Here is a 13,078-nt window from a genome sequence, read left to right as displayed (position 1 = left end):
CACAGCACACAAGATGTGAACCAAGCAGAGCAGACGTTAATAGGGTTCTCCAGGACTGAAAAATTTGAATAGCACAGTGTTGGTAAGGCTGTTTTGGTAGGAGTTAAAACTAGTAGCCAGCCTTTATGAAAGGTGTGTTGGTTCAGATTAGGTTCAACTATAAGAAGAAAATACAAAGTGGTTTAAACAAGATAGATGTTTTATTTCTCTCTCACATTCAGAAAATAATCTCAAGGCAGGAAATGCAGGGATGTAATGGATGTCAGGGGCATGAGTTCCTTTTATCTTGTTGCACTGCCACGAGAGGCTTACATTTCCCAAGATATCCCCATGATTCAAACAGCCGCAACACTCCAGCCATTGCAACTACAACCCAGTTTAGTGGGAAAGAACAGGGCTTACCCTCTTTCTAAGGGAGTCACATGCACACTTACACCCCATTGGCCAGAACTGTCACATGGCCACATCCACCTGCAAGGAAGGTTGGAAAATAGAGTCTTTATTCCAGGCAGCTGTGTATCCAGCTAAAAATCAGATTCTATTACAGCGGAGGAAAAGGAGAGTATATGTTGGAGGGCAGCTATTAGTCTCTGCCAGAAAACTATATGACTAATTAAAACAACTTAATTAAGATTGTGTGTTCTAGCAATTACCCTTACATTAGTTACCAAAAGCATATTTATAAGAATTTGTTGTTGCCAAATATATTAGAAACAAAAGTCCATCCCAAGGGGACTGGTTAAATAAATTGCAATGTATCCATAATGATACATGCCCCTGCCAAAGTGAATGATCATCACCATATCAATTATCAAGTGGAGAAAACAAACTACAGAGCATTTACATTTCCAAACCAGGGGTAACACGCACACGCACGCACGCACGCACGCACGCACGCACGCACTTCCATAGGACTACGGAGACCGCCCCCCTACCCAGGCCTCACAGTGCTTCTAGGAGGCAGGGTAGAAAACTGAATGTCAAAGTCACAGAGATTCACGTCCTACTGAATAACCCTTGTTTCATGAACTTTTTTTGCCACCTACATGTATTACTTATTTAAAGATACAAACTTTAAAATCAGAACAAAAAAATAGCAGGCTTTTCTTCTGTTGACACCTGATGACTTGTCTCCTTACTCACTAATCTCACTGAGTAAACTAGACTGTCACTATGACCCCTTAGATTGTGTAAACATCAAAGGCTCCCAATATTGAACCCAGCTCTGGATTTAACTGTCAATCTCCCTGTGTGGCCTCCACCACTTGCAGGCTTTCCTTCCTTGCCCAACAGGATTCTTCAAATGCTGTCAGGTTGCAGCAAAGTGTACCATGTGGAGAATCCTGCCAGGACTCTCCAGCAGCCCTGGGGTCCCCTCAGCTGGGAGCGCAGCTCACTGGCTGTGCCTTTGCCCTTTCCATGCTCATACTACTATCAGCCCTCTGGACCCAGTGTCCTGGGGAGCCTGGCACATTGTCCCCACTGTCACAAGCTGTGTTGGAGCTGGTGCTCTCACACCCTCCTGAGAAAAGGGGCAGCAGTGGAGGTGGGTGCCAGGCCTCACCCTCAATAGCCCCTGCTCCAGCTAAGACCACCTCCTTTCTGACAGTGGTAATTACATAACTATAACTCCCTTTTTTCTCTGGCTGCCAAACAACTCAAAGCCAAAGTTAGCTATACCAGCAACAATATGGACACATGGAATCTTCCTATTTCCATTTTCCCATCCCAGTGTTTTACTCTGACTTTCCCCATTTTCACTTCATTGCACCCATTCTTATTATGAATGTCATTCCCCAGTATCCTGTCTCCTGAGTGCCTACTGTGTGCCAAGCTCTGTTCTAAAGGCTAAAAACAATTACTATCATTATTGTTCCATTCCCAAATGCCAGTCATTCACACTTATTAGTGTCTAGTTCTTACAAAATCCCTGCAGGACAGGGCTTTTTATCCCTTTTTACAGATGGTAAAACTGGAGCTGTAGGAGGGAGTGGCTGGCTCAAGCCAACAGTGCAGAAGAGATAGGACAAAACCCAGATGGTTTATTCCAATCCCTACACTCTTCAACAGGGCAGAAAAACAGTCCACAGAAAAATCTTTTTCCATATTTGTCTCTTCCACTCAAACAGGGATGGCTAGGGTCAGATTTCATTCCACCTCCCAGCAGCCAGCAGGGCCTACACACTGGCCAGTGTTCCTTGGTTGGACCTCCCTGGGCTCAGGATACAGAGGGATCTGCCAGGACATCTGAATACCCCAGCCCTTGAGCCCCTGAAAGGAATCAGCCACATATTCTTGCAGTCTCCACAGCAACACCTATTCCTTTTCCTTTTTATTAAAAAATACATCAAGAAAATATACACGATTCAGCCCACCTGCAAGAGTGGGCTTTAGGAAGGCCAAAGTGCTGTAGGGAGTGGGCCAGATCAGTCCTGGGTGCCCAGGCTTTCTCCATTGGAGAAAAGAAGTGCCCTCAGCCAGCCTAGCCAGGACTGGCCCTGGGAGATCAAAGTCTGGGCCACATTGCAGAGCAGGGCAAGGGCAAGATGGAAAGGAGAGGGACAGCTAGGGCAGAGGTGGCTAGGGGACCTGGGAGCCCAGCAACAAGGACAGAGCCTGCACACCAGTGCCACCTAAACAAGGTGTCATGACCTTATCCTCCTCCTCCAGGGATCTTGTGCTACCTGGCCTCCTCTCCCATCCATCCTCCATGGGCCCCAGCAGTCTTTTCCAGACAGCTGCACTCAGGCATTGAGAGTCTTCCAGCGCTCACTGTCCGAGCTGTTGATACTGTCCGTGTGGCAGGGCATGGAAGCAATGTCATCCAGGTAGGATACCCCGCCGGCTGAGTCGAAATGTGTGCTGGCAGCACCTGCTGCCTCTGGACCCTCCCGCCGTGTTACAGCATAGGGCTGTGGCAGGTGCATGTCTGGTTCCTCAGTTTCATCCACTTGGCATTTGTAGGAGAAGAGGATCTTGGGCTCTGAGCTGGTAGGGAGGACAGAGGGGCAGGGGAACCCTAGTATCTGAATCCAGAAAGGACCTCCCCCATTGGGCAATGAGGCCATCAGACCGGGAGGACATATGCTAATGGCTGCCTAACACACAACCTGAGGTCCCTATTTCTTGAACTATGGAATCCAACAAAGCTAAAACCCAGCCTCCTCCTCCTGGCTGTGCGCGCTTATGTAAAATGTTCTGGGTCTGCTTTCTCACCCCAAATGGGTGCAACAACCCCAGCCTCAGAGGCCCTTTGTGGAGGGTGAACAGCCTAAAACAGTACTTGGCCCAATGTATTCAGCAAGCATTGGCTCCGATCTCCACCTCTGCAGTTTCCATACTACTCACTCTGAACTCACCCAATCCCTCAATCCTCAGAATCACTTTCTGAGGGAGAAAGCACTGCACCTAATTTACAAACAGTAGCCTGAGGCCAGATTGGTGCTAGGCTGCAATCTATCTAGTCCTTCTCACTCCACCTCTAAAGCCCTCTCCTAGCTTTCCCATTCCGGAGGAAGATTACCCCACCCCACCCTCAGACCTGGCAGGTGGGGAAGGGTGGGGTTGTGGAAAAATGCTTGAACTTCCACCACCTCAAAGGCCTGGGGTCTAACCCTTAATCTTGTACATCATTAGCATCCCATCTCCCTAATACACCTCCATACAAACATTTGCACAAAAATGCACCCATCCCAAGCTCAAATACACACTGAACTCCTCCTAAGCCTGCTCTTCTGCCCAGTCACCCCCAGCTAAAATACAAGCTCCGTGAGCATGAGATTTGTGTATATTCTGTTCCCAGTTGTACCTGTGGCTACAGCAGTGCCTGGCAGTGAATGTATGCTAAAGGAATGACTAATCTATTCTGAAATGAAAAACAGCAAGTGCAAAACAATGTGCATAGCCAGTCTCTCTTGTGGGGAAAGTGTATATGTATGTATATGTGCATATATGTATGTGAATATGCATATGTGGGTATATAGGTATGCATATATCTGTGTATGTATGTATATGTGAGTGTGCGAGTATGTATATATGTCTATATATACACATACATACACGTACACTCCATCTGCCTTGTCTGTCCTGTCTTAGACTGCATCTGGAGCAGGGAAGCTCTAGAGGCCATATTATACAGGTGCACAAGCACAAGAAACAGAAGGCAAGGTTCTGCCTGAAGCCACACAGGGGCTCCTGCAGCCCTCCAACCCCCAGCGGTGAGCGGGAAAGCCCTGAGCTCTGCAAAGACCTCCAGCCCACCAGCCCCATGGGCCCCTGTGGGAGGACTCACCCGAAGAAGCCCCGGAGGAAGGCCACGTAGATGAGGGGTGCGAAGAAGCTGAAGTAGAGGAACGTGGTGGCATCTACACAGCTGGGGGAGGAGGCAGGTCAGAGCAGGCCTCATTGGGTGGGACCTCCCCAGGCGGGCAGGGCCTCCCAGTCCCAGCTCCCCAAGCTTCCATACCAGAGCCCCTCGATGATGTCAGCACAGAGCAGCGCGCTTCCCAGCCCCTGCAGCAGGTTGAGCAGTGCCAAGATGCCTGCGTACACATAGAAGCTCCTCCGCGCTGGGAGGTGGGGGGTGTGAGGTCCTGCCCTCTCCCCCACAATTCATCCCTACTTCATCCCAAGTGTGTGCCTGAGGCCCATCGGTCCCCTGTGCATCCTTCTTTCCTTCTCTCCCACCCAAGGCTTTCCAGCTCCAGGCCACAGTGGCCCAAAAAGAATCCCTCCCCCAATCCAGGATTGTCCCAGAGAGGCTCACAAGGCAGGGAGATACGCTCCTTCAGAGGGGTCTTGGGAAGCATGACCACCAAAGAGTACACCTGCAGAGACAAAGAGGAGCTGAGAATGGTGCTGGGGAGAACCAGGCCCAGAGTTAGGCCAGGCCCCAGCCCACCCAGCCACCCCCAGGGTGCCCAGGCCGGGGCCCACCCTCTGCCTCACCAGGAAGAAGAAGCAGGAGCTGACCAGCCAGAACTGGCGGCCCCCATGTCCGTAGATGTTAAAGTCCTCAGCTGAGAGATGGGCATCGGGGTACAGGATCTCCAGTGTCCCCTGCAGGAGCAGGCAGGAGAGAGTCTCACAGGCTTCTGCCACTTGGAAAGCCCCTTCCCTGGGGCCTTTCACAATGCAGAGCTCCAGATGCTCTCCACCACACCAAGCCCAGACCCAGCCTGGCCACTAGAGGTTCCTGCTGCAGCCTGCTTTCTGGCCAAACCCTGCCCATTCTAGCTCCAGCACCCAGCAGGCCTAGCATGCGGCAGGGGACAGAGCTGGGCAAGGGACATTCCCTGTCCCAATCTAAGAAAGAGGTCTCGATACAGGGCTCAGTGTGGTCTGCAGACCTACATTCTTCTACCTGAGCTGCCTGTTAAAACTGCAGGTGATAGGCACCCTCCCCTCTGCCACCCCACCTTATCAGACAGGAATCTGGGAAGGGCCCTCAGAACCTGCCTTGTTAATAAGCACAACAGAGGATTCCCTAGATGCATTTAAAATTTGAGGACACTGCACCTGATACATTCAAACCTTTATCCAGGACGAGGAGGCAGTGGATACCTTAGCCCTTGCTGACTGCAGGCCTCCTCCAGGGAACCCCCAAGGCTGCCCTGCTCCACCCAACCCCTCTTACCTGGGTGACAGAGTAGGCCAGGGACAGCACAGTAGTGATTGCCAGCACACGCTTGATGCTTGACTTGCTCTCCAGGTGACCTGGAAGAAACATGCTGGTCAGTCAGCGGGGGCCAGCCCAGGTGACTGTGGTAGGGTTGACCCCCAGCCAGGGAGGGGCAAGAAGAATATTGGCCCCAGCAGCAGACGCACCAAAGGCAAGGCCCAGGATAACCACACTCAACTCGATGGCCAACAGGAAGAAGCGGGTGATCTCCCACAGGATCTGGACACAAGAGTGGGTAGAGTGTCAGCCTAGGGGCCCGGTCACCCATCTCCCCAGTGCCCAGCACCCCCCTTGTCAGCAGGCCCAGCCACACCTTATCAGCAACAGTTGCAGCATCCGAGGTGCTGACCGTCATACTGACCACGGCCCGGGCGATGCCCACCAGCGCCACCACAAACACCTGGTGGGCGAGAGGGGGGTGTCGTGGAATTGGGGAACAAGACCTCTGGGAATCACAGGGACAGCAAACCCACATCTCACATCTGCAATGTTCTGATTCCTCAAGAACGGAAGGACTCCAAACTAAACAAGTCAGGAGATAGGGAGACCACCCTCCACTGGCCTGGTCCTCCCCTCTTTGGCCTCAGTGACCCAGCTATGGAATGGTTGTTTAGTGACATGGTAGAGTCAAACTGCCTGGGTTCAAATCCAAGCTCTGCTGCCTCCTGCCTCTATGACCTCAGGCAAGTAACTGTACTTCCACGTCTTAGTTTCCCCATCTGTAAAAGAGTAATAATAGCACCCACTACATCTGATCACTAGGGGGATTAAATAGGTAAATCAATGTAAAAGTGTGCCTGGCACCCAGTCGGGTCAAGGTTCACATCTGCCATTAGTCTTGTCACATTAATGGTTTTAATTCTGAGACGTGGGGGCTGGAGGAAAGGAGGCCACGGGGAAGAGGCATCACAGACCCTAAGGAAGGTGCCACAGAAGGTCAGAGCAGGCCTCAATGGGCAGCACTTCTGCAGGCAGGCGGGGCCTTTCAGAAGTGCCTGTGCATCTGTGGCTTCTGTCAGCCTAGTATTCACCCCTTTCCTCTGCAACAGCCTCATTTCTCTCCCACTCTCCTCCTTCACAAGGTTTGTGGGGAGGGGGTGACTCCACCATTCTTGGCTTCGGAGATTGACCTGTGACCTAGGGCTGGCTACTCTTATATGCCATTCCACTGATTTGCGGGTGGGGGTGGGACACAAGGGAGTTGAGTGAAAGTCAGCCAGGACTTCAGCTACAATCACTGGAAAAGGAAACTGAGGGGATATAAGCCCAAAAGCATTTGGGGATGCTAGGGCTGCCTGAGTGCCATAAGGGAGGAGACTGCTAGAGACAGGGCCATCAGAAAGTCACCAAGCTGAGGAGATAGTGATGGTGCTGACAGCATCGTTGAATCTCTGAATCCAGCCATGCCCAAAGCCCTAGGATCGTCAGTTTCTCAGTCAATACATTTATTCTGGCTTCTGTGGGTTTAAGTTTAGTTTTCTGACAGATACAAACAAAAGAGCCCACATTCATACATACATACTCTGTCCTTTGTGCTATGAAAGCCATGTCCAAGCTTTGGGGAGGCCTACACCACTCAGCAGGGCAGACTGCAGAAGCAACAAACTGCCCAGTGCCTACTGTATGTCAAACCACCACTGGGCAGGAGCTATGCACGCTGTCATTTGGAGGTCACCAGAGTGCCACAAGCAAAATCAAATCCAAGACACATCACATAGGATGGCACTGAGGCACACAGAAGTCAAGCCACTGGCCCAAGGTCTCATTCTGCACAGCTGGATTTGGAGATGGTCTGCCTAAGTGCACTTACTGCTGCCTCCTCTCCAGGACAAGTCCCTAAGAGAAAGAGGGCAGGACCAGTGCCGGTTCCCCTGGCCTTGTTTCACGTTCTTGGGCATTGGCCCTGGTCCCTTTCCCCTGCCTGCTCCCCCAGAAAGAGCATCTGCCTGACATACAGTAGGTGCTTAATATTTGTTGAAATACACAAACAAAATAAATGGTCAGAGAGGCTGTGGGAGAGGGCAGAGCAGAAAGCAGGCCTTGATCCCCATCCCTATCCAACACCACCTCACGGGGGTGGAGATCTAGTCAGCAGACCCACCAACAGCCTCCCCTGCCTCTCTGCCTGTCCACTAGCCACTCCTCTAACTGGGAAGTTCTGACCCAGGCCACAAGGGGAAGACCAGGGAGCCACCCAGCTTTCATGTAGTGATTGATAGCTAAGAGGCATAGAGAGGGGAGGACTCCAGTTAGTCAGGCCTGAGCCCTGAAGAAAAGGAGCTGGATAACCCATATCTTGGGTCTGCCTACTCAGCCATAGCCCTGCTCTCCCCAAGCAACACCCACCAAGAACACTGAGTAAGGAGAATATATGCTCTCCCAAGAGGCAGGAAGTCCGGTCCAAAGAGTTTCACAGAATGTGTCGATGGAAGGGCAGATGAATGGAGGCTTAGTGGGTATTTTTCCCTATCCAGACTCCATTTGTCTTTCCTCTAGTAATGGTTACCCAATTTTCTTCCAGGGACCACCATCCTCTGCTGGTCTGGCTGAGCTGACCCCCAACCTTCCCAACTCCAAAATACCTCTTTCCCCACTAGTCACAGTAATTGGCTCAAGGCTGAACACAGAATCCAAAGTGGGCCAATGAGAGGGAAGCCCAGGTCTATACTGGAGGTTCTTTGCTAGATTGGCAGGGAGGCAAGATATTAGCTCAAAATTCCTCTTGGCTACCTTTGACACCATATGGGAAGAACTCTTCTGAGATAACGCCAGAGGTGAGCAGAGATGCAGAGACAGACAGAGTCCAGAGTCCCCTGGATCCAGCCATACCTGAAGCTGGTTGTCATTACAGAGGCAGTTAATAATTCCCTTTTTTGTTTAAGTCAGTTGGAGTTGGGTTTTCTATCACCAATTGGAGTAAACTCACCAGGATATAGAAGGTGATAAAAATGGGGCTGGAGGTGATGCAGATCTTGGCCCGAGCAAACGGAAGCTTCCAGAGCAGGAAAATGAAGAAGAGCACATTGGGGATGAGCAGCAAGAGGTCCCAGTATCGGACCCTAGTGGACAGGTATAGAAACCAGCTCACTGGTGAGGTTGTGTCTGCCTCCTACCCCCACCCATCTCTCTCTCTCTCTCCATCCCTCACATACACACACGCCAGGAAAACCCACTCACACATAGCCAGCCAGCCCAGCAAGGCTGTGACTGCCTTACCTAGAGCTGCCAATGTCCTCGTAGAGCAGCAGCAGACAGCGATGTGGTACACTGATGTTGGGAGCCAGGGGTGGGGGCAGCACTGTGCTCCCATTGGCCCAAATCTCCTCCTGCAGTGTTTCCATCCCGCCAGCAGCTGGCCTTGGGGTGTGAAAGTCACCATGTTAGCAGTGCAGAGGCTGTGTAGCCCTGGGCCTCTGGGTCTCAGGCTCCCAGTGGAATACAAGAAGTGCTGCCTACTCCCCATGATACCAGGCAAGAGGTGAGGTGTGGTGCTCCCCGCACATGCCCCAACCCAACCCCTACACAGGGACCCAGACCCTTGTCTCAGGCTGTCTTGTGCCCCAAACAATAAAAGCATTCCCCCTCCAGTGACTGAGCCTGCCTCTGTGCCAGACACAGCAATGGAAGCTACTTGGCATCATCCCAGTTAGTTCCTCGAATCCTGGCGGGCAGGGGGGAGGGTAGCAAGAGACAGGGTTCATGTCCCAGTCTGCCCCTTATTTCCTTGTTTGCCCTGTGCCTCAGTTTCCCCTGTCCCTTGAATGGGGGTAACAATAGTGTCCACCCTGTGAGGTTGTAGATAAGTGGCATCAGGTGCCTCCATCAGCCCACACACATGAAGTCCTCAGTAGCTGAGCTTCAGTTCCAACCCTCCAAAACCATGCAGAACCACTTGAAGGCCAAGTGCAGTCACAGCCACCAAGTGCCAAAGCAGGGTATCGTGCATACCTGAGGTGGCCCTCAAGCCCTTGTCTCCCTCTGTTGCCCAACCTGGAAAGATAGGCACAAATAGAGGGAACACTGCACTGTCCCTAGAAGAAACATGGAGGTCTCTAAGTGGAGAGGTGAGGGAATAAGAGGTGCTATGGAGGGAAGTAAAGGGAGCTGCTGAGGCAATATGAGTGGAAAGGGTTGGCAGTCAAGCACCCACATGATGATCTAAGAATGAGGTCAGAGTCCGGCCTGGAAGATAGGAAACCTGGTAGTTTAAGAGTTCTGGAGCCACCCTGGACAACTGAGGCAGGCTTGCAGGTCACAGGACTTGGGGAGGGCAGCAGTAGGGCTGGTCCTGCAATGACCATGGCAGAGACTTCCACAGGGAACTTGGGGGACTCAGGGCAAGTGAGCCAGTTGTGGCCTGGCCACCATGATGTAACAGAGGCCAGCATTTAAAATGATGACTTGAACAGGGACCCTATTACGAGTCTCCACTTCTGGGAAAGTTCCTAATAGCCCCAGGCTTGGGGCTATCCTCATGAGAATGGCAGTTTCCACGAATGGTGGAATACTGCACAAAAATAAGAAGAATGGGTTACTGCTACAGGAAGCAACATGAAAAGCCTTCACAGATACAAATGCTGTGGGAGCCATGCACAGGGCAGACATGCAGTCTGACCCCAGCCAAACAGATGGGTAAAAGTCACATTTGTGGAGGATGGAAGGCAGAGGGGTGGAGGGAGGCACACCAGCTTCTAGTTACTTCATCTGGGTGGTGGTACACAGACGTGCTCACTGTGTCTCAATTCATTAACTCATGGACCTACCATTCATGCACTTGTCTGTATGGGTTACACCTCAGTAAATTTTTAAAAATTGAGATGTTCTTTTACACACCAAGAGCACAGGTCTCTCACTCAGCAAGGTGCAGCCCAGGATACTTAACACCTGTCGGAAAGAAGGATTTGTAGCATTGCAATAGGAATCAGTGCTTACCTGTCACTAACACTTTCCCTGAACAGTAGCAGGCCCAAGGCAGAGCTGGAGGGGATGAAGGGACATCCTCACTATTTCTCACAGCCCTGAAACAAAAGTGCTACCTGCTTAAAGGAACAGAAGACTCCAGAGGGTTAGGGCAAGACCTGGGGCTCAAGGCCATCCATCCCTCTTCCCCACAAGCCACTGACTGACTCTGGGATCACATGCCCACCTGCAACTTGAGGACATACCAACAGTGAAGAACATTAGAGAACATATGCCTGCCCTGGCTGGTGTGGCTCAGTGGATTGAGTGCCGGCCTGTGAACCGAAGGATCACTGGTTCGATTCCCAGTCAGGGCACATGCTTGGGGTGCAGGCCAGGTCCCCAGCAGGGGGCACGCGAAAGGCAACCACACACTGATGTTTCTCTCTCTCTTTCTCCCTCCCTTCCCCTCTCTCTAAAAACAAATAAATAAAATCTTTTTTAATAAAAGAGAGAGAACATATGCCTGACACATATTAGATCCAAAGAAAGAAGTTGGCTCCTTCATTGTTCTCTACTAATGAGAGAAGTGGCCAAAGAACCCCACCCCTTCCTTCCTTCATGCATTCTTCACCACCTGTAGGCCGTGCAGAGCATCAGCTGTGATCCAGGCAGGAGTCTGGGTGCTGGTACACACCTTCCCCCATAGGATCTTCACTCTAGGAGGGGAGGCCTATAGCCAGTACAAAAGCCCATATTTTAAAAGCAAATGTCTAGAGATAAGTGCTGAGATAAGAAGAGCACAGAAGCGTGGGACAGAAGGACAGGAAACAGCAGAGATTGCTGCAATCCCCAACATGCATCCTTTCCTGGATTACTAGAGCCCTGGGATTTTAGCTTGCACATGCCTTCCCAGAACAATGGCCACTCTCCCAGGGCCCCCTAACCCTGGCCATGGCCACATGAATAAGTTTTATCCAACTGGATATGAGCAGTGAGGATTGTCAATTTCAAGTTGTGCCCTTCTCCCTTCCAACTGGCTGGAATGTGGATGTGGTGGTAGGAACAAGAGCAACAATTTTAGATCACAAGACAGAAGCCATGTATTAAAGGATAACAGGGCAATAAGAAACGTGTCTGTGTACCAGACATGACAGGGCTCCATTCATGTCCTGAACAGCTTATACTCAGACTATCATGCAAAAGACAGGAATAATTCATCATGTTATCTCAGCTTTTGTTTGAACAGCTAAGCCTGAATCCCAGGAAACATAAAAGGGTATTACCTCAGACCAGGCTGTCAGACAAGGATGCATTTGAGGTGAGATCCAAATAACTGAGGAGTCAGCCTTGGAACAATCTGGACAAAGAGTATACCAGGGAGAGGACAGTGGTGCAAAGGCCCTGAGATAGAAACAGGCTTGGCCTGTTCAAAGGGCAAAAAACAGGCCAGGGTGGCAGGACATGACATCAGAAAGGTTGGCAGGATCAGGTCAGTCAGGGCCATATGACCACATGCAATGTGATTTTATTCTAAGTGCACCAAGAAAGGTGTTCCGAAGGCAGGGGAAAGCATCCCATTTCCCTGTGGAAAGGATAGCTCAGCTGCTGTGGACAATGGACTAAAGCAGGAAAAGAGTAGAGGCAGGGAGACTCAGGTGCTTTGGCTCCAGTCTGGGCTCAAGAGGACAGTAGCTTCACTAGTGGCAGCAGAGTAGTAGAGTGGAGGGATGTGGGATACCTTAAGGAAGTTAGGCCACAAGACCTGCTGACAGACTTGCAGAGGGTAAAAAGAGAGCAAAGAAAGCAGATGTAGTATCTGGCCTGAGCTCCTGGTTATTTAGCAGCTGAGAGGCCACGATTGCCCATGACATCTCCATCAGACACTGCCCCCTACTTCTCTGCTAACAAGCTGCTATTTTGTTCCAGGACGTCCCTCCGTAATCCCCTTATTTCTGGGCAGGGCCTTCCCCAACATCAGAGAATGAACCTCAATGGGTATAAGCCAGTGGTTATACAGAGCAATACTGGACACTTCAGCAGTGTGTACTGGTGCTCCAGTTTGACACAGGGACTTTAGGGGCAGGGTGCTATGAATTTTTCTTTGACAGAGTCCAGGACTGCCAAATGCACTGTAATGCATGAGACAGTCTACCAAATAAATGATCCTCCTCCCTTTGGCTGACTTTGCACTGCAAAGAAGCTCTGGTCAGTCAAGAAGAGTTAGCCCACTTTTCTTGTCAGCGGCTGTTAGGCAGGACATGTGATGCCCCTTAGGAATCGCCTAAGATAAGTGTTCCTCCCTGACAAGCAGATAGCCCCAAGGACAAAATCCCCCTTCTCTGCACATGTGTATGACTATTGAGGTATTAACAGTGGCCATGCTGTACCCATGTGAGGAAAAGGCCACCATGCTAAGCACAGGGGGCTTACAGCTGGCAGGAGATATGCTACCTCCCTCAAGTCTTCTGGTGACCTGAGATAACTTGGAAGTGACTA

The 13,078-nt window shown here is 50.9% G+C and overlaps 1 protein-coding gene across 4 annotated transcripts in view; it reads right to left on the bottom strand.

The window, feature by feature from the left end:
• Nucleotides 1–2,292: 2,292 nt before the first annotated feature.
• Nucleotides 2,293–13,078, bottom strand: part of TPRA1 (transmembrane protein adipocyte associated 1) — a 30,692-nt gene continuing 19,906 nt past the window's right edge. For 2 of the 4 annotated variants that reach the window (XM_054587501.1, XM_054587503.1), the window contains exons 3-12: nt 8,897–9,037; nt 8,607–8,739; nt 5,994–6,080; nt 5,827–5,899; nt 5,636–5,715; nt 4,948–5,058; nt 4,766–4,826; nt 4,466–4,568; nt 4,292–4,372; nt 2,293–2,988 (exon numbers count right to left, since the gene is read on the bottom strand). In XM_054587501.1, the coding sequence (XP_054443476.1) occupies nt 2,745–2,988; nt 4,292–4,372; nt 4,466–4,568; nt 4,766–4,826; nt 4,948–5,058; nt 5,636–5,715; nt 5,827–5,899; nt 5,994–6,080; nt 8,607–8,739; nt 8,897–9,037 (1,114 nt within the window). In that variant the 3' untranslated portion in view covers nt 2,293–2,744. Of the gene's footprint in view, nt 2,989–4,291; nt 4,373–4,465; nt 4,569–4,765; nt 4,827–4,947; nt 5,059–5,635; nt 5,716–5,826; nt 5,900–5,993; nt 6,081–8,606; nt 8,740–8,896; nt 9,038–10,443; nt 10,491–10,513; nt 10,565–13,078 lie in introns of those variants that run through there. The other 2 variants (XM_054587504.1, XM_054587505.1) reach the window with 2 other exon arrangements.

The sequence above is a fragment of the Pteronotus mesoamericanus genome, unplaced genomic scaffold, assembly GCF_021234165.1.
Source record: "Pteronotus mesoamericanus isolate MK-2021 breed Mesoamerican mustached bat unplaced genomic scaffold, CSHL_Meso_final scaffold_118, whole genome shotgun sequence".
In the NCBI taxonomy this organism is placed as follows: domain Eukaryota; kingdom Metazoa; phylum Chordata; class Mammalia; order Chiroptera; family Mormoopidae; genus Pteronotus; species Pteronotus mesoamericanus.
The sequence above is the reverse complement of the archived record's forward strand: the minus strand, read 5'-3'. Positions and strand labels throughout refer to the sequence as shown.